This window comes from Lipotes vexillifer, unplaced genomic scaffold (assembly GCF_000442215.2).
Source record: "Lipotes vexillifer unplaced genomic scaffold, Lipotes_vexillifer_v1.1 scaffold251, whole genome shotgun sequence".
Lineage (NCBI taxonomy): Eukaryota > Metazoa > Chordata > Mammalia > Artiodactyla > Lipotidae > Lipotes > Lipotes vexillifer.
In genome coordinates this window covers 797,375-824,584 of record NW_006770868.1, presented here as the reverse complement: position 1 = coordinate 824,584, position 27,210 = coordinate 797,375, and the positions used below count along the sequence as shown (strand labels likewise).

Sequence of the window (27,210 nt, the reverse complement as noted above, 5' to 3'; positions counted from 1 at the left end):
ATGGGGCCTTCCAGTATACTCGTATTATCATTATGGAAAGAACGATCTTCTAAGTGAAAATTCTCCCCTTGCTCTGCTTTCATTGCCTTATTTTACAACTTGAAAGTGTGACACACACTGGCCCCCAAGTGCCTTCAAAAGCATTAAAAAAGAAAAAGGGAAGAAATTTTTATAAAAATAAAATGGATTGGTCAGCACTTTGGGAATTCTCTTTTTCTGCTAGCCTTCAGAAAATATGTGGAGTAGGTAAAGAATGCCTGAACACCCCCCCTCCACTCCATGCTTTGTACTCCCTCTTCTGGGGTACCTGGGGTATCAACTAAATCTTACTAAAATGTTAGTGACACAGTGAGCTAGTTGCAGTAACAAAAATGATTCTCGCTAACACGTCTCTACCATTTACTTTATACCAAGAACCACTATGTATGCATTTAGCATATACTAATGTTTGTCTTACAAAAGGCCTACGAAGCAGGTGATAGAGTTTCCTCATTTTATAAATGGGGAACGTGAGGCTCAGAGAGGGTGATTAATTTGCCCAAGGTCACACAGCTTCTAAGCGGCAGAGCCAGATTCAGTCTCAGGCAGCCCACCCAGCTCCTCCACCCGCGTAACACATGAAAGGGGATATTTCCTGGAGGGTGATACCTTAATTCCAACACATAGAAATGAGGTGTCCCCAGAATAGGAACTGCTCTGGAGCCCCATCATGAGGTAGGCTGCCCTAGACAACTAAAGACACGGATTCCTTTCTTCTGGAATATTCACAATCCCTCCATTTGCCCCAGGATTGAATCAACGATTATTTAAAAATCCCACTCAGGCCACAAGGAGCTCTCTGCCAGTGCCTGCCCTCTCGGAGACTCTGGCGGGCCTGTTGCTCACCCTTAAGGACACACGGCCAAGTCTGAGACAGCCACCAGCGCCAACTCACCAGCCAACAGATCGCTTTTGAAAAAAGGAACAGCAAGAGAACATCTTCTCCGCCTAGAACTACAGGCGGGTGGAATTTTCAGGAAGCAGAATAGAATGACCAAAATAGAAACCCAGCTAAGGAACCTACATGAGGCATCTGTCCTTTGGGGAAGGGGGAAGGGGGAAGGGACTGCACGAACCGGCGCTCTCAGGCTTGAACGACTCGGAAGAGAGAAGCCAGGGCATGGCCTGGAGGCCAGACGCCCCTCAGGCTGGCAGCAGGGCCCCAGAGCCGCGGTCCATCCCTGTCTGAGGTGATAGACCCACCGCTCAATGAGCTGACACCCCAAGGTGGTGTGAGTTCCAGGCCCTGGGTTTGAGACATCACAGTCTGTTGCCATGGCAGCATTAGGATGCCACAACCTGGCACTGTACATGTGCAGCCAGAGGACAGGGGGGAAGATGGAGGGAAGGAATCCTGCCTCCCTCCATCCCACTACTCTCATAACCTCCTTTGTGTTGGGGGCTGCAGGAAATGCCAAGAGGACCAAAGGTGGATGGATTTTTCATCCGGCAGCTTGCACCACCTACAGGAAAGACCTTCTTTGAAAAGTTACAGATTGTGCTTCAAGTAATAAATTCAGCACTTAGCAAACTTTCCAAAGGGCCCCCCATGCCCCTACTGCCCCCACCATGCACAAATGCCGAACAGTAATTGGATTCCCAATCAATGAATCGTGTGTATTAATAATGACGGAGAATCAGGTTGTCACACCCATCATTCAGAGATGACGTGTACAGAAGCAGGGCATGAGAGGTGAGAAATTCCATCCAGATAAGTCAGGTCCAGAAATGCCAGAAAGGGAAGAGAGGCAGTTTACCATCCTGTCTCGTCAATGTGGAACCACTAGAAAAAGCCACCTTGAACGCTATGCTCTTTGCTGACCTTGCCCCAGCTAAGGCAGCTGTCTGCCTTCACCAGACAGGGCAGAAAGGAGGGCTCGGTCCTGCCTCCCAGGCAGCCTGCCATGAGGCCAGGCGCCTGGGACACAGGATCCAGGACCCGGGACAATTTGCAAGCACCGAGCCTTACAGACTGGCTACTGGCATGGCTGTTTGCAAAAACACACGCACCCGCAGGCTGACACGTATTCCTTTTGGAGAGAACTAGAGAAATGTATGGAATCTGCAACCCATGTGCCTCAAGGTCAGCTTTTGGATGGGGGCAGCAGGGCCCAGGCATCTGGCAGACATGGGACCTCACCTCTGTCCTCAAATTGGGATAGATAGAAAGAACCGGTTGCAAGTCATTCCACGGGGCCCTCGCGCTTTTAAGAAGTTCAAAGACCTTCCTATTTTTATTCGTTCACTGCGCCTCGAGCTTTCCCGTGTATTACCTCTCTCTCTTTACAAGGTTTACAAGCACCCTGGGAAGCCGGAACCATCAACTCCTCTGTGTTACAGAGCGGGGCCCTGAGACTCAGGGGCGCGAGGATTCACCCAAAGTCACAAAAACAATCAGGGGCAGAGCTGGTGTTCAAACTGAGACATCATTTAAATGCAGTCAAATGCACAGATATTAGAATTACACCTCGTGCCTTTTTACAAATGTATGCACCGTGTAGCCAACCAATCAAGATATACAATGTTTCCATCCTGCCAGAGGATTCTCTGGTGGCCCTCCCCAGCCAATAACCCTCATTCAGGGGGACCCGCTCACCTGCCTTCTCTCACTATAGCCTGGGTTTGCCTGCTTTGACCATTGTACAAATAAAACCGTACGAGATGTACGTCACAGTTTTCCTCAACCTTATGTCTGAGATTTAACCATGTCGTATGCAGCTGCAGTTTCTTTTGCATCTCTGTGTAACAGTCCATCAAATGATGACATCAGACTTTACTTGTCCGGTCACCTTGCCATACTGCCTCCGTTTTTCAAGAAGACAACAGCCATTTGAGATTGAACTTGTGCTCCAGGGAGATCTGTCTCTAAGAAAAGACAGTCTCTCCGCATTTGTCACGCAGTGCTCAACAGAGAGTGACTTCCTCGCCAAAAGGAAAAGGAAAGATCTGGGCAGAAGGATTAGCCAGAAGTAGACCTCAGATAATCCTTCCTCAGAAACAGGGCTTGCGTGGCTACCCCGCCTCTCCGTCAAAGCCCTGCACGAGGCGACATGGGCACGGCCAGCTTCCTTGCTTTCCTTCCTCTAACTCACTCAGTAAAGGCCCCCTCGCCTTTACGCCAGCCCCTCAAAGAGCTGTACCCTTTATGGAGTCCTACAACCCCTGCCATGGCCTGTGAAGCTGATTTCCACCTTTCTTCCAGGCAACTTGAAATCCAAGTGGAAACTTCCACTTGAAAACAGTGGGGCCCCATAACGCTTGGCCAGGGGCAGAGACTTAAAATTAATACCTGATTGACAGATGGGTGCTTTTATTTACTCTCGTCCCCAGGAGCTTTCACTTTGGTGCCGTGTTCCCCGAGGGAGGGCACACTTCATCCGTGGCCCCTGCCAAGTCCGGTCATTAATGACTTTCCTCCTTTCTCCTTGGCAACGGAGGTGATGTCACCTGTTGCGGATTTCAGACCCTCATCGCACCTTCTTAGGATCACACAGGTAAAAAACAGCCCCTTTCTGAAGTCTTTACAATGACTTTCGCAGGCACTGCAGACTTAAAGCGTTCCCCACCTCCTCGTCTAACGGGAACCCTTTTTCAGCACACCCAAGCAGGTTTGTTTTGATAAGGACCTTTATAAACCCTGAGCTTTGCAGGCAACTTTCTTACTTCAGACAGCTCACTCAGGCGTGGCTCAATTAAAATTCACACAGAAGGACTGGCTTTTAGAAATATGTCGTATTAACTAAAACAGGTCCAGGTGAGAAAACGCTCTTTCCCAAAACCTCAGACTAGGACGCATGGAGGGTCCCCGAATGCCAACTCGGGAAAAGCAATCTCTCTGCTCTTCCTGTAGCTTCCCGTCCACCTTTGATATATTTCTCTTGCAGAGGAAAAAAAGCACTAAAAGTCCAAGGCACAGGACTTTAGATCTAAATGCCAGTCCGTAGGAGATGCAAGGGACGAAGGAACACGTTAAAAAAACACCACAGGGACGCCACTGGCAAAATCCATCACGTGGAGACCAGCACAGGAAAAATGACCCTGCTCCTTCAACAAATAAACGGCAAGAAAACAGACTGATGGGGATTTTTATAAAATACAAGAGACATAAATGGCCATGTCAACCAATTACAATGTGAGAATCTTGTTTGGATATTGGTTCAAACAAATTAACCATAAAAAGACCCTTGTGAGACAAGCAGGAAATTTAAACACTGGACATTTGAAATTAAGTATTATTCCTTTTCAGGTTTGATAATGGTATTTGATTTGTTTTCAAGAGCCCTTACTTTTGAGCTACATACTATTTATTAATAAAATATTATGCCACCTGGAATGTGATTTAAAGTAAGCAGGGGTGGAGATGCGGAGAATACACTGAGGCAGAGATGACATAAGATTGGCCTTATGTTGATCATTGTTGAAGCTGGGCACAGGGGAACATGAGAGTTAACTATACCACTGTCTCTACTTTTCCATATATTTGGAAACGTTCGTAATAAAAGTTCAGGAAAAAGTCAAAGGCAGCTCCTCTTGCTTTGGGGGAACCTATGTGGGGCTCTGCTCCAGGTAGGAAAGCTCACAGCCCCTGACGCATCCCAGGAAGAGCCTCAGGGCCGAGTCTTGCCTTCTTCCCTGAGCTCAATTTGGGAACAATCGGCAAAAAAAGAACCTCGCACCAGCCCAGGGAAGCCGAGTTTGGCTGGAGCTCTGCGGAGCCCTGTGGCTATTTCCTGTGCTGGGCAGAGAGGAAAGAGGAAGTCCCTTCGTGGGGGGAAGCCACAAGGCATCCATCACGCTGCACTTTCCAAGGCTGCCTCTCTTCCTGGCCCTGGCTCAGGGGGTCCTGGGGGGCCAGGGCAGGACACCTGGGGAGGCCCTGCCTCTCACAGAGGCAGCCACAGGGAACCTTGCAGCCTGCGAGTCAGCTCAACTGAGAAAGCTTTTGCAGCTGGCCAAGCTCTGGGGCTGAGGCAGGGGCCCGATGAGTCAGAACTGATGGTACGTAAGTTAGATAACTTGCTGTGATGCCGACTGAAGCCCAACAGCCAGTGGCTCCTCTCCAAAGAGCATCTTCTCTTAAGACTCAGGATTCATCAAAGGCCAAGGCAAAGACTCTCTCCTCCAAGGAACCAATGCTCTCAAGAAGTCAGGCGAGCCAGAAGACATCTCAGAGCCCACCACCACTGCCGCCTGATACTCACACAGCCCTGCTGCCTGCGCTCAATCACACTGCCTCGTGGGAACCTGCCATCTCCACCCCCATTTCACAGATGAGAAAACACAAGCGCAGAGGATCAAAATCACCTGCCCTGAGGCATACCACCAATAAGGAATTATGCAACTTTTCATCCATTTATTTGGCAACGATTTATTGCACGCTTGCTAATGCCAGGTACTTTTGCTTGGCCAAGGTCACGCAGGTAGGAGACAGCTAAGTCAGAATTTCAAGCCAGGATTCCCTGATTTCAGATCTGGTGCTCTGACTTGCTGAGCCAATGGCCCCTGGAGTTGGGGGGAACATGTACCCCAGGAGGCATGCACGACAATCTACTGGGATGTAGAAAGAAATGCAGGAACAGCAAAACTCCCGTTTATATTCTGTCCTTTCCCACTTTCATTTTTGTTGCATGTTTTATGAGTATAATCCCATTAGGACAGCAGTGAACATACAATTGATAAGTATGTAAATATCAAAACATACGAGGTGAATGCACCCCATGCTGGCGTACAGGGGACCCAGGAACGCTGGAGTCAGTGAGATACTGGCTGAGCTGTAGTGCTGAGGGCAGAGACCTGGGATCCTAACTGCCTGGGTTCGAGGCCTGCCCTGCCATGTACCGCTCAGTGACTCTCAGCAAAAGTTAACTGACCCCCAAGGAGTCTGACTTCACAGGTCCTGGGTACGGCTGGAACAGTCTAGCATGTAGCCAGGATTGAGGGCCACTGGCCACCAATGCTGCATTTTTCAAATTTATTCAACCCCATCACCGTACAGGACTAAAAAGCCTTGGGAACCAACCCAAATAACACAGCTTTAAGATTTTAAGAACCTCTACGCCCGATCAAAAGCTAAGGCCACCTTAGGAACAGAAGGCCTTTAATTTGGAAGCTGGGATGGCATGTGTGCAATAGTAAAGCATGATTAAGGCAACTTTCTCCCTAGTCCTTTTGACTCCCTTGACAAGGCCGCGGCTCAGTTCAGCCCTCATTTCACCTTTCCAGCTGCACCTGGAGACACTATTTGTACAAAGCAAGCTTATTAAGGCCTGTCCTTAACTCGACACAGACGGCAACGTCTCTGAATGTCACATGTGTTTAGCGAACTGCTTGCTTAGGGTAGAGCTCTATTTTTAGTAAGCACCAAAAAAAAAAACCCATGATACTATATCCCGGCACCTCATTTGTCCCAATTTGTTTACCAGGCTGTGTCCCACATTGGCCTGGGGGCCAGGCAAGGGCAGGACCACATCTCATTCGTCTCTGTACCCCTACAGGGCCTGGCACAAAACCAGCATTCAGTGAGTGTTTGCTGAAAGAATGAGGTTTAAATTGTGCCCTGTGAATGGGTTGAGAGCAGGTGGCCCTGAGTCGAAGTGCAGGGGACCTTAGGGCTCCAGCAGGGCCTGTGACTCTACTTGGAAATGGTATAAAAGGTGCGCTGGGGGCAGAGGGGATGCTGGTTGGGGTGGGGATTTGTGGAGGGGGGAGCAGTGCAGGAGGGTGTGCACATGTGCAGTGTGCTCCTACAGCGTATGGGATCTATGGCTTTTATCAGCCTTTCAAAGGGCTGTGACCCGAAAAGTTTAAGGATCACCAGAATAAACTTTACAAGCAATGACCAGGAGTCCATTTTCCTTTCTGAAAGGTCAAAGTTAACGCCACGTGCATCGGCTTACCAGGAATCGGAGGAGGGACACACCAGACCCACTGAGGTAGACTAGAAGCAAGCACTCCTGACATGTCAGTCCCAGCACAGCCCAGAGGAGATCTGGCACCTCTGGAGGTGACCGGGTATTCCCAGGACCAGCCCGTCTCTCCCAGTGTATTACAAGTTGGGAGAAGTAAGAATGCATTGACTTCACAAGCACACACAAAGAAATTAAACTTCTGATCTGTCTGATCACAGCCAGCACACCTCTCCCCTCCAAGGTGGGCTCAGTAGCACTGGTCCCCACTCTTTCTATCAATATTACTACATACTTAGCTCTCTCCCTCAGTAGAAAAAAAATAAGAGTTTACTTTGAATGCCTCTAGGCAAATAAATCTGAAAATCCAGATAGGGGAAATAAATAATTTCTTAGAAAGATAAAGTTTACCAAAATTGACTCCAGTAGAAATAGAAAACGTAAACAGACCAGTTCCCATAGACACAATCAAGAAAGCTATCGCAGAACCACCCCATGAAAAGGCACCAGATCTAGATGGCGTCACAGAGGAATTCTATCGCAACTGTAGAAACTGGATAGTCCCAATAATACACATGCCATTCCTGAACATAGAGAAGAAATTTATACCTAACAGCATACCAAAATGGACATTACAGACAAATATCACTCATACGTACCGCTAAAAGAAATCCCGAACAAAATATTATCCAGTAGATGCCGGCCCCATCACCATAAGAAAATAATACACAGTGAGCAAGTGGGATTGATACCAGGAATATTTCAATATTAGGAAATCTATTAATATAAGTGATCTTAGAAGAATAAAATCATATTTTTCCATAGATGCTAAAACGTCTACGGCATAACTCAACTCCCATTCTTAATCAAAACTCTCATGAAAATAGAAATGGATGAATACTTCCTTAACCTAATTAAGTACATATGTCTCGATTCCAAAGCCAACACTGAGGGTACTCCTGCTGGGGTCAGGAACAAAGCAAAGATGTCTACTTTCCAGTACCATGTAGATGCTACTGGAGGTACCAGCCAATGCAGTCAGACGAGAGAAAACAACTCGAGGCTCTAACTCAGTGAGGGCAGGGACTGAGTCTCATTTCCTATTATATCCCCAGGATCTAACACCATAGGTGCTCAATAGTTAGATGGATGAGTAAATGAATAATGACTCACATTACTGAACATCTCTATTAACAAAATCAAGGCTTTAATAAAAAGCTAGTAAGAAATCACACTCTGTGTTAACTGATTTAAGTGGGTTAAGCCATTCAAGGCAAACAACACCATGAGGTGAGTACTATCATTCCAGTCACGTGACAGCTGAGCAAACAGAGGTCCAGAGAGGTTAGATGACTTTTCCAAGATCACTCTGTTGGTAAATGTTTTGAATTCCAGTCTTGCATGGTACCAGGCCCCTAACAAACAGCTTTACATGTGTCTCTCATCAAGAGAGGGAATGAGGAACAGAAAACAGGCTCTGGAGCGGGACAGCCAGGTTCATATTTCAGCTCTGCCGCTTTCTTGGGAAAATTCCTTCACCTCTCTGTGCCTTTGCATCCTCCTCTGTAAAATGAGGGTGACAACAGTGCCTACCTGCTAGGGTTGGAGGGGTACTACATGAGCTAATAAACATCTGCCACATGTTCAAGCTCCATAAAATGAGCACCCGACTTCCCCCAAATTCCCTAAGTGCCGACACCAATTTCTGACAACATCTGTCCCATGAGCAGTCCCCTTCCCTCTCTGGTTTTTCGCCAAGCCCACGCCCAGAGTTAAGCAGAACACCTCATGTGCATCACCAACATACTGTCACCTGGGACAAAGCCCAATAGCAAGATAAGGGCTAGTGTTGGCCCTTGGGGAGATCCATCATGTGGAAGCAGAGAGAGGGGACTGCTATTAACATCTGGGTGAGCCAGACCCACATCTGGTACAGCTCGCTTTAGCCTCTCAAAGCTCCCGACATCCCTTCTCTTCCTGAGCCATGATGTTTCTGTGCTGCTGACTTCCCAGCAAGGGGTCATTATTTTACAGATTTCAGAGCATAATGCTTCACTCCTTAAGTGGGGCCGCACACAGTGACCTCTTTCCAAAGAGCACAGTTCAGAAAGGAGTTAACCTTACAGTGGAGGAACCTGCCAAAGGCTACCTCAGCCAGGTGATCAAGGCCATCTTCAGTAGTGATAAATCATGTTGATAGTAGGTACCCTTGATATGATGTGATGGAAATGGTCACTTTACCTCTGTGGTCTTCCTCCCCCAAAACCCATAGCCCTGTCTAACCATAAGAAAAACATAAGACTCCATTGAAGGGACATTCTACAATGTACTTGATCAGTAGTCCTCAAAACTGTCAAGCTCATGAAAAAAAACAACAAAATAAAAAACGACAGTCTGAATGTGAATAAAGTATGGACTTAGGTTCATAATACTGTATCATAATATTGGCTCATTAATTATAACAAATGTATCAACTAATGTAAGATGCTCATCATATAGGGGGCTTGGTGCGGTGCTGGGTATATGAGAACTTGCCGTACTATCTTTACAACTTTTCTGTAAATCTAAAACTGGTCCAAAAAATAAAGTTTATTTTTAATAAATAGATTCTGGGGCCTTCATTGTGGTGATTTAGACACCCATCTGGCAGCCTCCAAGCACCCCTTGCCAAGAAAAACTATAAAAAGCACCTCCCATCGGATTTGGCTTGGAAACTGTTTCCCCGGAAATCTCCCCCCACTGCAGGAAAAAAAAAAAATTCGTTGACTGTGAATCTGGGAGGGGTGTAAGTATTAGTTCCCTGCAAAACATGAGTTTAATCTCAACAAACAGCAAGACCACTGATGCTAGAGGGATCGTTTGCAGATTCTTAACTGTATCTTTTCAAAGCAAAGGATGGCCTCAGGATTGCAACTCAAGAAGACTGGGCTCTTTGGCTGGATAATTATTTCCACCTCCAGCCAAAATAGAGAATAATTACGAATTACCATCTTCACTTGGTATCCGAGTGAGGGCATCTCCGAAATCCAAGCAAGCCCCTCACCTAAGGAGCTTCACCTGAAGATGCTGTGGAAGGAAAGTTAAAGCTTCTCTGCCTAACCCAGCATCTCTGGGAAACAGCAAGCCCCGGAGAGTCCGGAAAAGGCCTCCTACACACAGCAGGCAGCACAACCCCTTCCTGCTTTCCCTAATGCAGCCAAGCCCAAGTGCATCTGGAAGTTACCACGAGGCCTGCCCCAGAGGCTTCAATAAGCACTGCCTGGGCTAGGCTGTCAAAATCAGGAAGCCTGGTTGAGTTTTTTTTTTTTCCCAAGACAACCTGCTAACCAGAAAAATACAGTGAGGTTGGGTGTGCGACCTTCTCGTCTGACCAAGGCTCCTGTTAAACACGTGAAATGACGGCCCAGCCTGGGGAAATCCCCGGTCCCCAGCGCAGAGCGCACTTGAAGGCACCAACCAACAGGTCGCTGAGGCAGGAACAGCCTGCATCTTCCTGAATCCACAACCGCCCCACAGCCATGATGACCGCGGGGTGGGGGATCCCTTAATAAAGCTCACACTGAGCCATGCGGGGTGATGTGCAAACACAGCAGCAGACCCGAGGGAGGAAATGGGCCAGCCGCCTAAGATGAAGTCAAACCACCCTCCAGCATTAGATACAGACAACCCCTTCCTTAGTGTCAACACAAAGTCCCCAACTACGGGCTCGCACGCGGTGGTGCCCGGAGGTGGGAGGATCCGCTTCACCTGCCCTCTGTTTGCACCAGCCCCTTCCCACGAACTCCATTCTCTGGCTTCCTCGTCTCCTCCCTCCAAAGGCAAACCAGTAGCTTCCGCTGCCCTCTGACGACCAGCTGCAGGCAAGAGGCCAGCTGAGACCCCTGCCACCCTTGGCTTTGCTACCAGTGACAATCAGGGAGAAGTAACTGGAAACCAACGCCCTAGCCGGCAGAGTGAGCCTAGCGCCCCCTAAAGGCGGCTGCAGTCCCTGACGCCTCGCGCCCTCCCTCAGCCGAGGGGAGAGGCACCCCCCCGCTCCAGGCCCCCCAGTAAGTGTGACACGTGGAGCAAAAGGGGGCCCTGTGTCCACTGTCCAGGCCCAAGCCCCAGCCCGGGCTCGGAGGCCAAGCCGGGGCGAGCCTCCACCGACCTTCGATAGGATTCAAATAGTCATAATCGAAGAGGATGGAGAAGTCGAACTCGTCTTGGGGGCTGCCTCCAGGCTCGTGGCCCGGGGCGCCCCCGCCGTCGGGGTCGGGCTGCGGCTCCTGGGCGTCCATGGCGCGCAGAGCGGCGGGAGGGCGGCGGGCCGGGGGCGAGGGCAGGCTCGGCTGTCTCCTGGGCCCTCGTCGGGGGTGGCGAAGGAGGCAGGAAGCGGGGCGGAGAGGCGGGTGGAGCGGCGGGGTCACTGCCCTCGTGGGAACGCACGCCGGGTCCAGGGACGGCGCGCCTGGCGCAGCGGGTCCTGGACGCTCCCGCGGGAGCTTAGCGGCGGCGGCGGCGCGGGCTTCCTGCTCCGGGAGGCACCTGTTGCAGCCCGGGGAGGGGAGAGGGGAGGCGGGGACAGCGCGGCCGGGTCGGCGGGGGCGGGGCCGCCACCCAGGGACCCGGGGAGGGAGGGGGGAAGGGAGGGGAGGAGTGGCGGGCGGGCCCAGGAGGAAGGAGGCCGCCCCCTGGCCCTGGCCGCGCTGCCCTGGCCGCACTACCCGGGCACCGCGCGTAGCAACCCGCCGGGGCCGCCGCCAGGCGCTCTGGTGCGGCCGCTGCTCCTACCCTCCCAGCGGTGAGCTCTGCGCCCCTGCCGGATCCTCCAGATGAGAAAGCCTCTTGTCGTTTGCCCTCTATGACCGGCTGATCCCAACCTTTTTCCTCTTTTCTAATCTAAGGGGGCGGGGGATGGGGGGTGGGGGGAGGGAGTGCACCCACGCCCTTCTCTTGAAGACTCGTGTCTCCAGGTGCCTCTCTGCCCACAGCTGTGGCATGATTTTCACGTACATCAGTCACCTGAGTGCCCCTGAACTCAATTCCCAGGACCTGGGAAAGAATCAGAGACACTCTCAGAGGGCAAGTCCCACCTTTACATCTATACCTCTTGGCCAGGTGCCGGGGACCCAGCATGAACCAGACACTGCTGGGGCTCAGTTTCTGGTGGGGGAAGAGTCATGCAGGAGATAAACAGGGGAGCAAAGATCATCCCCATAGGGTGTCAGGAGAGAACTCACCAGAGATATAGGGTAAAGGCTGGGGGTTCACGAGGCTTTGCTCACTTCGGTGGTCAGGTAGGGCCTCTCTGGGAAGGTAGCATTTGGTTGAACCAGACTGATGGGAGGATCTGGGGGAAGAGTGTTCCGGCGGTGGGAACCAAAAGAAAGTAAGAGCCAGAAGGTGTTCTTGTGTGGGAGACCAGGAAGGAGGGCAGTGCAGGTGGAGAGGTTGGCAGGTGACAAGTACGCCTGGACGCTTGTTAAAAACACAGATTCCCAGGCCCCTCACTGGAGCTTCTGAAACCCTAAGTCTGGAGTAAAGGCTCAGGGTTGTGTTTTTTGGGGTTTTTTTGGTTTTTTTTTTTTTTGCGGTACGCGGGCCTCTCACTGCCGTGGCCTCTCCCGTTGCGGAGCACAGGCTCCGGACGCGCAGGCTCAGCGGCCGTGGCTCATGGGCTCAGCCGCTCCGCGGCACGTGGGATCTTCCCGGACCGGGGCACGAACCCGTGTCCCCTGCATCGGCAGGCGGACTCTCAACCACTACGCCACCAGGGAAGCCCAGGGCTGTGTATTTTTAAGCAGGCACCCAAGGTGAATGTTCTGAACAGGTACATTTGGGGGACAGTACATAAGAACCTACTACCACCTCCCATGAAACACTTCCAGGGGTCTCGGACCAAGTTAGCTAAAGTCAGAAAACAGACTCACAGGTAAAAACGGTGAGATGAGAGCAGTGGCCTCAACCCTTATGGCACGTTAGCATCACCTGAGACACTTTAAAAAAAAAATGCCTGTTTTCACGTTTCAATCCAAACCCACTGAACTGGAACACCCAAAGCGGTTTTTTTGGGTTTTTTTAATGACCTCAGATGAATCTAAAGCGCAACCAGTGTTGAGAATCGCTGGATCAGAAAAGTAGATGGGAGAGGTTCAAGGAGTCCCTGAGAACCACAGCTTGATCTCAGCTGGGGACTGACTCTAACCCTTCCCCACGTGCCAGAAGTATAGAGAAGATGTACTCTTCAGGGGGAGCCGTCTCTGCTCCGTTAAGGGGTTTGTGTGAAGCTATCAATCATCATTCATTCCACAAATCTTTACTGGGCACCTGCTTGGTACCTGGCACTGCTACATATCTTGGGGATGCAGCCATCAGCAGGACATGGTCTCTGCCCTCATCATGTTTCTATCCTGTTAGCAAAGAGACACAGCAATGAATAGTGCTTTCCAAATTGCACTTAGACCAGTGGCTCTTAACCCAAGCTACACATTAGACTCACCTGGAGAGCTGTTCAAAAACTTCAAATGGCTGGGCCCCAGGAGGGGCCAGTTATAATCAGAATGTTTGAGGCCCAGGCATCAGTACTGTGTAAAAGCTCTCCAGACGCTTCCAATGTGTGGCCCGAGGCGAGAATCACTAATATAGACACAAACTCCATTCCAGGGTCCTGGGCCTGGCTCAAGATTTATGAACTTTCTGGGCTCCCCTGGTGGCACAGCGGTTGAGAGTCCGCCTGCCGATGCAGGGGACGCGGGTTCGTGCCCCGGTCCGGGAAGATCCCACATGGGCGGAGCGCCTGGGCCCGTGAGCCATGGCCGCTGAGCCTGCGCGTCCGGAGCCTGTGCTCCGCAACGGGAGAGGCCACAACAGTGAGAGGCCCGCGTAACACACACACAAAAAAAAGATTTATGAACTTTCAGAGTCTTGGGAAGCACTTTCTAGTTGTCAGAGCATAAACAAACCCTCTTCTTTGTTTCCTAAGCATAAGCATACGTATATTGGGTGTATCCAACAAGCATCTTAGGGGTGGCTGATAAATTTAGGTCGAGGAGAGGAGGTGACCCAGGCTGCGATACTTATAGCCAAGTATCTTGCCTCCCTGGCATCATTCCCCACTTCTTCTGATAACAACACCCCAGTGTGTTCCTTTGGGAAACTGCTCGTGATACAGTCTTGGTAAAATTATCAACCCAGCTGTCCCATACTCCCCTGGCAAAGAAGTGAACAAATGATCCAGGCTTGGCCAGTTGGAGAATTTTATCTCCACTAGCCTATGAGACCCATTAGGGCAGGGGTCATGAGTGCCTCGTTCACAGCTTTATGTACAATGGATGTGTGGATACGCAGATGGATAAATGAATGGATAGATGAGTGGATGGATGGATGATGGATGGATGGATGGACAAATGGATGAATGGATGGATAAATGGATGAATGGATGGATGGATGGATGGATAAATGGATGGATGGATAAGTAGATGGATGGATGGATGAATGGATGGATGGATTGATGGATAAATGGATAAATGGATGGATGGATAAGTGGATGGATGGATGGATGGATGGATAGATGGGTAAAAGAGTTTGTCCTTGTGTATATAAGATCCTTATATTTCTCTTTAAGGGCCCTCCTCCCTGAGGCTTCCTCTGGCCACCCAACTGTTTGGGCAAGAATCTAAATTCTTACCCCCAACTGATATCCTCTTGAGATACCCAATCATAGGATGAGATAATAAAGGTAAAAATCACTTTACAACTGATAAACTGCTACAAAGACTTCAGTCTTATGAGAATGGTTCAGGACATTCTAAATAATATTCTAATTGTCTAAGTTGTTCCTCTGAACAGTGGATATATTTTTAAAGTTTCTAGGATCTGCACCAAATCATAGTTCTTTAAGGGAAGGGGTTCAAACTAGGCCCTGGCCCATAACAAAGTTTCTGCTAGAGCAGTGGGAAGTGAGAGGGTTTTCTTCTCTAAAGGCCACTTTGAAGGGTGTGGCTTGGGTGGGGGGAAGGCATATTTTCATTTCCAAAATAAATAATTTGTGCTGTTCGAAGCAAGGGCTAGGGGCAGAATACATGACCTTTATGCATTCAGAGGCCACAGCAGGAAGGTGGGGGGTGGAATAGAGGCCTTGACAGTGCAGCTCTGTCAACCTTCCCTCTGCCCTGCCACTGGCCTCCTCGCGGAGGCCCTAGCCTTTTAGTTTTTCTCCGGGTTCCCCAATAAAAGTGCAATGGGAAGCTCGTGAGGCCACTGAGAGTTTGAAACTCCTAGCACACGTCTGACCCTGGCCCAGGAATTCAGCTCCATTCAAAAGCATTTACTCTAGTGTACAATTACAACCTGAGGTAAGTGCCATGAAAGGAAAGAAGAAGATGCCACAGAGCTTATATCAAGGAAACCTGATGTTGACAGGGAATTCAGGGAAGGCTTCCCTGGGGAGGTGGTATTGAAGCTGAGAACAGAAGGTTGAGTAGAAGTTAGCCAGAGAATAGTGAGGGGGAGAACTAACAGCCAGCTGGGAAAGTATGTGCAAAGGCCCTGAGGCAGGAGGAAGTAGGACGTATTGGAAGAATTGAAAAAAGACTGGAGTGGCAGGTGCTCAGGAACGGACAAGAAGATGGTGTGAGGTAAGGCTGGGGGGTGAGTGGTGCCTGAGGGCCCGTGTGGAGAATTTTGGACCTCAGACCAATGAGGAATGACTCAAGTATATTAGGCACATACATGACAAGATCATATTTGGGGCTTTAAGTGGTTGCTCTGGGTTCTGCATGGAGAAGAAACTGCAGGGGGCGAGTATTGAAGCAGGAAGACCAATTAGGAGGTTCATACAGTCATCCAGGCAAGAGAAAATGGGGCATGAACTATGGTGAGGGCAGTTAAGATAGAAAACAGTGGAAGCACATGAGAGATAAGCATACTCTCATCCTTGAGTTATCTCTTTTCCTCTTCCGGGCTACCTCTTAGAAGGCAGCATAATCTGATTTCACGTGAATACAAATACCTGAGGTGTACCACCCTCTGGGGCCCTCCCACCCCACTCCAGGTGGCTCTGAGATCTGAGGCCCCTTCAAGTTGACCCTGGAAGGACCCCCCAGACGCAGAGCTCTGCCCTCCTTTCCCCCTTCTGGTATAAAGCTCATTTTTAGCCTCAGCCTGGACCCCTCCCCTGAAATCTGTCCACCCAGCATCTCCATCTGGGCATCCAACAGGCCCCTCAAAATACACGTGTCCAAACCAACCCTGTTATCCTCTGAAACCTCTCCTCTCCCACTGTTCCCAGCTCAAATATCACCCTCCCATTCATCCCATTCCCCCACCAAAAACCAAGGAGTAAGTGTCCTTTATTCCTCGCGTCTGCTCACACCCACGTGCAAACTCTCGGCAAATCAAAAACCCTCAAAACGTAACCCAAATCCCACCGTTTTTCACCAACTTCACTGTTCTTCCTCCCACCCCAGCAATCCTAAGCCCCCACCATCTCTCACCCGGACGAATATGATAGCCTCCTCCCTGGTCTCCCTCCTCCCTCCTCCCTTCCACATTGGCCCTTACATGGAGCAGCGAAAGGGATCCTTTCAAAATATACATCCCATAAACCTCCCATGGCTTCCCATTAAGTTGAGAATTAAACACAAGCACCTTGGCCTACAAGGTCCTAGATAAACCACCCCTGCCCCAGCTCCCTTAAGGTATTATCTCCTGCCATTTTCCGTTTTCTGACTCCCTTCTGCCACCCTGATCGTCCTTGAAAATGCCAAGCACGACCCCACCCCAGGGCCTTTGCACCTACTATCCCCACTGATATTTGTCACTTCCTTGCTTTGTTCATTCCTCAGCTCAAATGTCAGCTTCCATGACCATCCCCATAAAAATAGCATCCCCTGGCCTCCTCTGTCCCCTGACCCTGCTTTATGTTCCTCATAGCCCTTATCTCTGCAGTATGTTTTGTTCATATGTTCATCTTTTACTCATTCCGAACCCCACATCCTGACAACCCCCATCGCAATAAAAGCCTGACTATAAGTAGGCACTGAAATGTGTTTAATCCGAAAAGTAGGAATTTTCTTTACCAGATTCCAAAACGTGATCTCCCCTCAATTTAAGCACATCCTGGGATTACCACCCTAGTTGCTAATATTTTAATTTATAGATGGATGCATTTGACTCCACCAGGGCTGGAACCAGAGTGAGGCGAGTGAGGCAAAATTTAAGAAGGCACCAAAAACCTCAATAATTGAATATATTATGTTTTCCTGAAATGTTTTTTAAAAATCAAAATTAACGCAAAAAAAAATCCATGGTGAGCAAATCGTTACATTTCGAATAAAGACAGAATCAGTAATAGGGCTGTGCAGAGTTGTACTGGGCCCTGAAGCAAAGCGAAGATGAGGAATCCTGATCCCGTCTTCATTTAAAATTTTTATTTCTATTTTTGGTTCATCTTTGATTTGATTCTTTGCATCAATTTTGCTTTCTAAAATATTACATGAAAATATCATTCATTTTGATCACTTGAGTTTTTCAGCGCCCCCTTCCACGTTGCCTCCCCACAAAGCCATTTTCCAGGAATGAGCTCCTTATGAATTGGGGGAACAACAAGACAGTTTCAAACTTGACTTTCACTCCAATCTACGATCGACATCATCTTTTAAAACCTGAACAGGACTTCTCTGCCGTGAGATAACTAATTTCCAGGAGGCAATTTTAGCTGAAGGCGGTTTGTTGAAATTGGCGGCCCCCTGGGACAGGCACTGAGGGTAAAAGCTCTAGGAAAGCAGGGATCTACTAAGAGCCAGAACCCAGATCAAGGTGTGGACTGTAAGAAGATGCCACCTCAGACAGCAGGGGTGGTCACAGGTCTGCAGTAGCTCGGCCAAATCCATCCTGCAGGCATAGTATGTTTGGCCTTGCCTGTAATTTTTTTTTTTTTTAATCTGAACTAACAGTTTTTTAATTGAGAGGTTTCATTTAAAAATCCAAGTGTCCGACGTCTCCCCAAAAATGGGAAGATCAGGCCACAATACGCTTGGTCTGTATTCCCAGGTGGATCCGTCATCTGGGGCTGAGCAGAGGCCGCCTCCTTCAGACAATTCTATTGCTCTCAGGTCACCACTGCCCCACCCAGCTGCCCCTGTCCGTCCCCATGAGCATGTGAGCTCGAGACCTTGGTCTCCAGGCTCTTAACTCCTTCTCCCTAGGCCCTGCTCACCTACTTTGTCCTGGCTTTGTTCGTCCTCTTCATTCCTTGCTTCGTAGCACGTTCCCCTCTGCCTTATGGAACTGATATTCAACAGCAGAGCACGAATAGCACACTCACCCAGCCCTTAAACTGCCATCCTTGCCTTTTATTAAACAGGAGGTGCCACCATCCCTCTGCCAGGGGAGCTTCATCTTCTACTGCAACAGGGCCTTAATGGCAGGCGGCAGAGGGTGGATTACTTAGGGGATGGAGCAGTGGTTAGTCTTTGCCCAGCCCACAGCGATTTCTCAACCATCTGCCTTTTCCCTCTCTCGGCCATCACCCTTCTGTCAGCCAGGCTGTCTTCCTAGATGACCACACCCCCAGTATCGTGATGCGCATCTCCTGCCTCTCTCCTGCCTTGGTCTTGCAGACTCGGACATCCATGTCGATTTCATAATCTTTGAAGTCAGGGAGTGATGCAGACAAGCAAGCTGACTTCGGGGATCTCCAGGCTACCCTCCACCAGCCTCCCTCCAGCACAATCACACCCCAGAGCATCTCCCACCCTCCCCCCCACCCCCCCAAGAAAGCACATGGCATCGGTTCTTGCCCCCTCTCTCTTAAACTCCTCTATCAGCACAGTCATTAGACTTCATGGAAACTTTTAGTTCCTTTGCATGTAAATGGCTTCACACACAATTGTCTCTTTATCTGACTTTGGGAGAAAAAAAAAAATCTTTATCTGACTTTCAAATGCAAATGAGAGCTTCTTATATATCTTGGATATTCTCCACACCACCTAGCCAGTGTCTTGCAATAGCAGGTCCTCCACAAACCCCTCTGAACTCATTGGTTGAGTGATTGAACTAGGTCATCCAGAAAAGACCCCAAAGATTTGGTAGGAAATGGATTTATCCCAATCAGGAAGGACACTTGAAGGTTAGTAGGCTGAAGGAAAGTAACAACTTGAATTTAAAACAATAAAATAATAGTGTAAATGGCAGCTAACAGGAACTGACCGCTTTATATACACTGAGAGCATCACAGCCGTGATCTTCAAACCTCAAAGCACCCGCCATGTGTAAAGATTACTATCACGCCCGGTGTTCAGTTAAAGAAACTAAGGCACGGAGTAGGTTGTGATGTTACTTTTGAAGACACACATGCCACCACGGAAGTGGTTTTGTCCCACACCAGTCTGATACTCATTACTGAGTCACACTGTTCCTGGGTTATTAGCTAAGGGTGGATGCACTAAGGGACATTTTTGGACCAAGATGAAACGCTGCGAAAAGTCTTATAACTCCCAGTGATAGCAGAGAGGGAAAGGGGAGCTGGCGTGGGGAATCCAGGCTGGGCCAAGAGGAAGACCCATTGGAAACAGTTCATATCATTCACAAAATTAATAGCATCTACCCTCAGGTGCCAAAGACAGGGACCATCCCTGCAGAACCCCGGGGCTCAAGGGAACACAGTCTGAGAACTGAAAAGGAGAAGGCTCTACAGACAGAGAAGTGCCAACCCCTCCCCACTTCCTCCTCCCCACACTGGTCCCGGCTCCTGTCATCTCCTGCCCAGGCCACCACCCGTAGCCATCATAGCCTCCCACCTGTATCCTAAGCATCCACTCTTACCTGGCTAAAGGACATTTTCCACTTAAAGGTCAGTAGGATCCTACGAAAAGGCTAATGAGCTCACACCCTCTGCTGCCTCAGATTTCCCCAGTGCCTCGCCATTACCATGAGAATGAAGTTCAAACTGCTCACAAGATCCTGCTGGGTCCTGCTCTGCCTTGCTTCCTTCATCTGTCTCCTATCACACTTCCCCTCTTCCCCTTTCTATCCCTGCCACACTGGTCCCGCCGTTCATTGACTACCCCAAGCACATGTCTCTCCTCAAGGCCTCCGGACTCTCTGTTCCTTCTGCCTGGGATGCTTGTCCCCCAGATCCTGTACAGGCAGATCCCTCAGCATTCAGAGGTCAATGAATAAGACGTCTCTTTAGAGAGGAGGGGGCCATCCAGTGTGAACTAGCAATCCCTACTCTTGTGTGTTGAACGATTTCCCTCTCCCAAAATATGTTCAAGCCCTAACCTCAGGTACTTGTGACTGTGATCTTATTTGGCAAGAGGGTCTTTGCAGATATGATCGAGTTCAGATGAAGTCCTTAGGGCTAATGGCTCTAATCCAATGACTGGTGTCCTTACAAGAAGAGGACAGAACACACGTACACACAGGAAGAAGGCGGAGAGTAGAGGGATGCAGCTACAAGCCAAGGAACGCCGAGGACCACCAAGAGCCACGAAGAGCTAAAAGAGACACAGAAGGATCCTGCCCTAGAGCCTTCAGCGAGAACATGGCCCACTGACACCTTGATTTCACACGTTTTGTCTCTGAAACTATGAGAGAGTAGATCTCTGTTGTTTTAAGCCACCCAGTTTGTGGTAATTTGTGATGGCAGCCACAGGAAACTCATACACCCACGCGCCACACACCCGTATATACTGAGTCATTCGCAGCCCTGTTCCCCTATTTCGGTCTCTAGCACTTAACACCGCTCCACACTATCTTGGATATTCCTGGTTTGTTCCCTTGATGTTTGCCTGGTGAGGGCAGACACCAGCAGTCTTGTTCACTTTATCACCAGCATCTTGGAGGGTTACTGGCTTAGAGTAGATGCGCAAAACGATGAAAATGAATTAAATGGTCAAGGGGGCTTCTAAGAGGAGATGGGAATGAGGTGGGCCTTGAAGAAAGATGTGAGAAAATGGAGCAGGGACCCCGGGTGGAGAGACTGGCACAGCCGAGGCAGAGGGAAGAAGCAGACCGTGCCAAGGAGTAAGCAGACTGGCGAGGACTGGCTCTGACAGCAGTGGCCGCACCGGAAATGGGAGCGCTGGCGCGTCGGGCCAAAGAAGCACCCGGCGGGGCTTTGGCCACTGAGAGAGGCTCTGAGGAAATGAGTCTCTGTTGGCAGGTTCCAACCGGAAAGGGAAGGGATGGGGGCCGCCAGGAGCTCCTGAGTGGCCCAGAAAGGCAAGGTGGAAGGCAGGAGGAACTCCCACTGCAAACTGTGGAGGGCGGGCTCCCGGAGGGGCTGCAGCCCCTCTCTCCAGCTCGCCGTCTGGCCGGGTGATCCTGCTGCAAGAAGCAGGAGAGATAGGCCCATGCGGCCCTTAAATGCTGAGCTTTGGGCATCAGCTCTGTCCTCTAAATGCCTTGATCACGCCCTGTCTTGGTCTCTCCTCCTCTTGAAATGGGAGGATCATATTCCGCACCAACCTCTCAGGTTACTTTGCGAGAATCCACTGAGAGAATATCTGTAAAGTGCTTGGCCCTACAGTACATGTCTGGTAGGGAAAACAGATCCCCTTCTGCTATGATTATTCAGCCTAACAGGGATCAACATGGTGGAGTGAGATTGGTTCCATGCTTTGCAATTAGCGATGTGACCCTGGGGCGGTGGCTATCCCTCCCTGTGCAAGATGGGGTAGTAACTGGTTGAGGACCGATGAGGCGGCCCCTGGGAAGCTCTGGGGATGGGGCCTGGCACATGGGTGGCACTCAATAAGTGCTGGCTGCTGTTTTTGTTGTTTGGGGCTGACTCATTCCAGAGGGCATGTGCCTGGCAGGTGACCCAGCACGAAGCCCGCCTAGGTCACCAGCCCTTGGTGGGAAAACATGGAAGTCAAAACCTCTGTCATTGTCAAAAGGAGGCAGAAGCGAGTGAGCCAGAAAGATGGCACCATGCTCCAGAGTTTGTCTTTTTTTTTATAATTTTTTTTTTGATGTGGACCATTTTTAAAGTCCTTTTTGAATGTATTACAATATTGTTTCTGTTTTATGTTTTTTGGTTTTTTGGCAGGTGGGATCTTAACTCCCCGACCAGGGATCGAACCCACAACCCCTGCATTGGAAGGCAAAGCCTTAACCACTGGACGAGGAGGGAAGCCCCCAGAGTTTAAGTTTTAATTCTGTGGCCTTAACAGGTCATATCACCCCTACTGTGCCTCATTCATTCATTCATTCATTCCTCCATCCATTGAACAAAACAAGTACTGAGCACCTACTAAGTACCAGGCACTGTTCCAGGCACTGGGGCCACAAGGGTGAATAAGACAGTTGTGGTTTCTGGTTCCCGGAGTTCAAGTCTGGAGGAAGACAGAGACAGGGCACAGACAACGACCACCAGTGTGATGAGTACAGGGTGGGGCAGCACCAGGGTGGAGGCCCGGGGAGCCCAGAGGAGGCCTCCTCTCTAGTCTGGGCAGTCGGAGTCTCAAATTCCTGTTCTAGCAAAGGAACAAAAATAGGAAACTGCCTGGCTTCTTCCAGGTTAAGAAGTGAAATAATCACTCATCTGTGTAGTAAGTGAGAGCCAGCCAATGAGAATATGTGTGGGGAGGCACTTGGTAATTGGTTTTTTAGGTTGGATTTTTGGGTGTGTGTGGGGGGGGATAAATATTGAATTAATGAATTGTACACTAATAGTAACAGCACTTAGTAATTAAGTGGGTACTTTGAGGTTCATATTGTTTACTAAAAGATTGAAACTCTCCATAGATTGGTAAATGATGGCTGTCATTCCCCCCTCAAGGGCCTCTGCTGCCTTGAGACCCTCTCTACAATTCAGCAAATAAAGGGTTAAAGCTTTGCCCAGCAGGGGAGTCCCTTGGGACCCTGCTCCTGCTGTGCTGATTGGCTGATATTTCAGTTGTTCAATATATTAACCAATATTCCAGACAATATTACTATCACTTTTTTATATGTGGGGAAACTGAGGCACAGGAGAGTGAAGTTACTTGCACGAGGTCATGCAGCCAGCAAGTGGCAGAGCCAAGATTTGAACCTCTCACTCAGATCTCAAGCTGTTGACGTCTTGGGTGTAGAAACATTACCTGGGATCCACTGGAGGTTCACAGAAACGGGAGACCTGGCCCTGTCCTCAGGAAGCTTACAATCCAACTAAGGAAAGTCTTAATAAAGGCAGTCGGAGGAGCATCTGGGAAAGTAAGTGATTCTCCCTGAAGTTCTGGGAAGAGAAGGAGAGACCCCGGAAGGCCTTGCTGGAGGAGGGGCCATCTGGGTAGCCAGGGAGGGGCTCAGCCAGGAGGCGGGGCCCTTGGACGGGGTCTCAGTTCTGTGTGGACAGAAAAGTAGAGCTGGCTTTACAACCTCCTGGCCATACGGGGACTTTTCTTCCGCTAGTGGAAATGGAAACACTGTGCTTTCATTTCCCTGAGGCAAGGCAAGGAGCTCTCCCTGACTCACCCTCCGCTTGGGACAAATCAGTGGCTGCCTCAGTTTCCCCGTCTCTAAATGATGGTCATACGCTCCACATTCTCCCACACTTCCTTCTCTTCCAGGATATGTCAAGGAACAACACGGTGTTGGCAAAAGAGCCCAGGACAAGGCTCTGGTCTGCCTCAGTTTCCTCATCTGTCAAAAGATGTGATTAAAAATTATGATAACATTAGTAAGTTCCAGAGACAGCAGAGCATGTGGCCAAGGGCCCGGGTTCGAATTACAGTCTCCACCAGTTCCCTGCTAGGTAGCACTCAGCCAGTTACTGCCCCTCTCTGTGCCTCACTCCACTCCTCTGCGAAGGAGACACTGATCACAGCACTTGTGGTGTACAGTGGCCCTGACAATTAAAAGCCTTGATACTTGCAAAATACTTTGCCCTGCCGCCTCCAGTCAATACTCATAATATGGCTGCTCTCACCCCTGCGGAAGGCAACAGAGCCCTTACCGTGTGCCACGCATTGTGCTACGAACTTACTGCGTGACCACGGGCGACGCTGGCTCTCGTTGTCCTCAACTGTCAGAAGATAATAACATCCAGCGTGTATTAACTGCACGTTAAGCCCAGAGGTAAGTGTTTTATATGCATGATTTCATACGATGCTCATGACACCCCTGTGAGGTCATCACTATTCCCTTTTGCAGGTGAGGAAATGGAGGCTTCACGAGCCATAATCTTAGCCCAATCTGTGTCACTGTGAAGCTCCAATAAGTTATAAAGTCCCTTGATGAGAGGTTTAAAGTACTGCATCTCTTCAAAGAATTTTTGCCATGAAATCCAGTTTCTATATCAATACAAGTTATTGTTTTGCATTTTCAATAGGAATTGCAGCTAACGTTTATCCAGCATTGACTATAAGCACGGCAGCATTTTAGATGCCTTACGTGTGCTACCTCACTGACTCTCACAATCTCTGTTAAGGGAGACATTATTATTGGCTCCATTTTACAGATGTGGAAACTGAGGCCCAGACAGGTTAAGTCACTCGCCTAAGATCACACAGCTGCAATGTAGCTAAGCAGAAATCCTAACCCAGGCAGAAGGCAGGGAGTTCGGGTCTGGGAGTGAGCAGAGCTCACCCTGGATTTGTTTATTCCTGAAATACTTTCCATCATCCCACTTCAGATAAAACTGAACACACCTCTTTCAGATCTTCAGTTTTTCCCAGGGCCTTGACCCAAAACTGCACAGCAAGGTCAGTATTTTCTTACAATGCAAATATTTCTATTTGCTATTTAATGACCCCACCCATCTGCAGGCACCCTCAGATCTGCCCCTACACTCGTGGTGGTGTTTGAGTTTGAAGGGCCATCTGGGTTTCCCTCAGGAGGCCCCAGTGCAGGGCACGGTCGAAGTGCCTCTCACTCCAGCTGCCTTTGATGCCTGGAGTTGCATTCTGTGTGCCCAGTTGCTCTGGCATGCCAAGCGTCGTTTGCCGGGAACAATGCGGTGCCCTGTCTCCCACATGTGGACACACAAACTGGCACACACGTTCTCACAGTCCCTGCACACATGAGCGTGGGCTGGGGAGGTTAGGCGATGCACATGCACACACAGAATACACACACAGAATACACACACTTCACTTCAAAACCTTGAGAGAGGACCAAGTTCACAAACCTGGAGCAGAGGTGTAGCAGCGTCAACAAAATGTGAAGCTTGTGTGAGATCACACAGTAAAACAGACGTCCAATTTCTCTTCCCAGCTCTTGCTCTCTCTCTCTGAATTGACCTAAATTTGGCGTTGGTCTGTCCTCCCACCATCGTAACATCAAATACTGTGTTTCAGTATATATGGCAATAAAAACCAATTCGCGGCCTTAATATATCTGTCGCCTGTCTCAGAGCATCCCTTTTACAGGTGATGCAATATTAGTACATTTTTCGGCCATTATGTCATAGGCTTAACCACTAGCAGAGAACAGGATAAACTGGTACCAGTTAAAACATTCAAGGCGCTGGCAGGGTCTTGCCTTCAAAAGTGCAACTCAACTAAAAATATATGTCACTGAGGTCCGCTGTGGCAAAGCGCACCATCTACCTAACCTGAGGCATTTGGTCCCACTCCGGTTTTCAAAAAAAGCCCCTTAGGTTTATTTACAGAAATTGTCATTTCTGCCCCCCCCCAGAACTTTAATCAGCCACGCAGAGCACAAAACCTACATTCAACTCTGATTTTATGACACGAAGCTAACTCCTCCTACGCATATTTATTTCATTTAACTCTTGCAGCCCTGCCCTCCGGGCAGTGCCCCCCACTATTTGCAGGGCTGGCCTCTGAGAAAACACATCACATCGCCTGGTTTCCACTTTTAAAGTCAGATTCATTAGTGTACAGCCTAAACCCCTCCACAATCCCAGCCAGATGGGATATCTTCATATCATATTTGTATACGTTAAGCCCCTCCCGTAATATCCAAGTACTATGATTCCAGGACAAACTCCAGGAGGAGGGAAAAAGAGACAGAAACACGGAAAATAGAGTGTAATCGGATCGCAAAACAAACTGATGGTACACTGCACTTTAAAGGGGGAGCTGGAGGACTGTATCCATGCGACACATCAAAAAACGGGAAAGAAAATTGTTTAAATGTCCCAGAGCATCTGCTGCTCTGTTAAAAAAGCAAAGTCTTCATTACTAGATTTACTAAATAGTAAAATGCCAAGGCTGTTCTCCTAAAAAAAAAAAAAAAAAAAAAAAAAAAGCTAAATAATGATGATGATGATGATAACACAGCTGAATGGCATCCGCTGTCAAAAGCCCAGCGCGGAAATGGTTAAGCAGCCCGCGGTTAGTAGCGAGAATCCCTCCCGGTGTCCCATGGAGGGGACAATCCTTTTGACAGACTGGCCTGGGGAATCCCGCCTTGGGACACTTCGCTGCCCCCGCGGGAAGTGGTCTGAAGTCGGCTCCCCAGTCTCCCTCCTTGGCCAGGGAGAGGGCGCCGCTCCTCCCGGCCACGCTACCTGTGCGCCCTGGGAAACCGGAGTCCCCGGGCCTCCCCGCGACCTCAGCCAGGAGCTGAAAGCGCTGCCCGGGAAGAGAGCAGAAGGGAAAGGGCTGAGCGGTGGGAGGAGGAAGCGTCTGGAATAGAGGGGGAGTCGGTTACCTTGGTCCACAGACCCCATGATGCGGAGGGGATGGCAGTGCCTCAGTCTGAACGCAGCCTCTCTCTGCATCTGGAGGGGATGGGGTTTCGGCGCGCGGGGTGAGAGGGGTCTGTTTGGGTAGACCAGGAGCCAAGGGGGCGCCGTCCTCTCTAAAGCATGCTCGCGGGGCTGCCCTGGCCGAGGAGCCTGCGAGCGGCCCGGGAGCTGCGCGCCTCCCGCCTCCAGGCTCCCGGCTCCCGGCGCGGCGGAGTCGGCGCGGCTCGGCGCTCCGACTTACTCGAGAGGGAACGCGACTTCCTTCCCCGCGCTCCGTGTTTATAGGCTTTCAATGCAGTAAAATAACGGGATTCCCTCACTGTTTCCTCCTGTTTATCCAGCGCCATGGAAACCACTGGATCCCGTCCATCTCCAAAACTAAGGGCTTTCCTGCAAACTTCACACTCAGGAATCCATGACGTCGCCTCCTCCGCGGCCAGCCAGCTCCGTGGCTCCCTCGGCCGCCAGCACAAGTCCCTGATTGTTCGGGAGAAAAGTCAGGGAGAGGGAGCGATGCGGGCGACGGCGAGGAGAAGGGGGTGGGGGCGTGGGAGTGTCCAAGTCGGCCTTGCAGGAGCTCCAGGAGGCTGTTTGCAAGGATTGCTCCAGCCGCCGCCTCCCTAGCACGCTGCAGCTTCGCAT

The 27,210-nt window shown here is 49.8% G+C and overlaps 1 protein-coding gene across 5 annotated transcripts in view; it reads right to left on the bottom strand.

The window, feature by feature from the left end:
- Positions 1 to 26,809, bottom strand: part of NFATC2 (nuclear factor of activated T cells 2) — a 158,776-nt gene extending 131,967 nt beyond the window's left edge. The window contains exon 1 of one of the 5 annotated variants that reach the window (XM_007446370.1): positions 26,532 to 26,809. Coding sequence is in view for 3 of the 5 variants with exons in the window: in XM_007446367.1 (XP_007446429.1) it covers positions 11,095 to 11,224 (130 nt within the window). In the remaining 2 variants the exon portion in view is untranslated. Of the gene's footprint in view, positions 1 to 11,094; positions 11,461 to 26,531 lie in introns of those variants that run through there. The other 4 variants (XM_007446369.1, XM_007446371.1, XM_007446367.1 and 1 more) reach the window with 4 other exon arrangements.
- Positions 26,810 to 27,210: the final 401 nt, after the last annotated feature.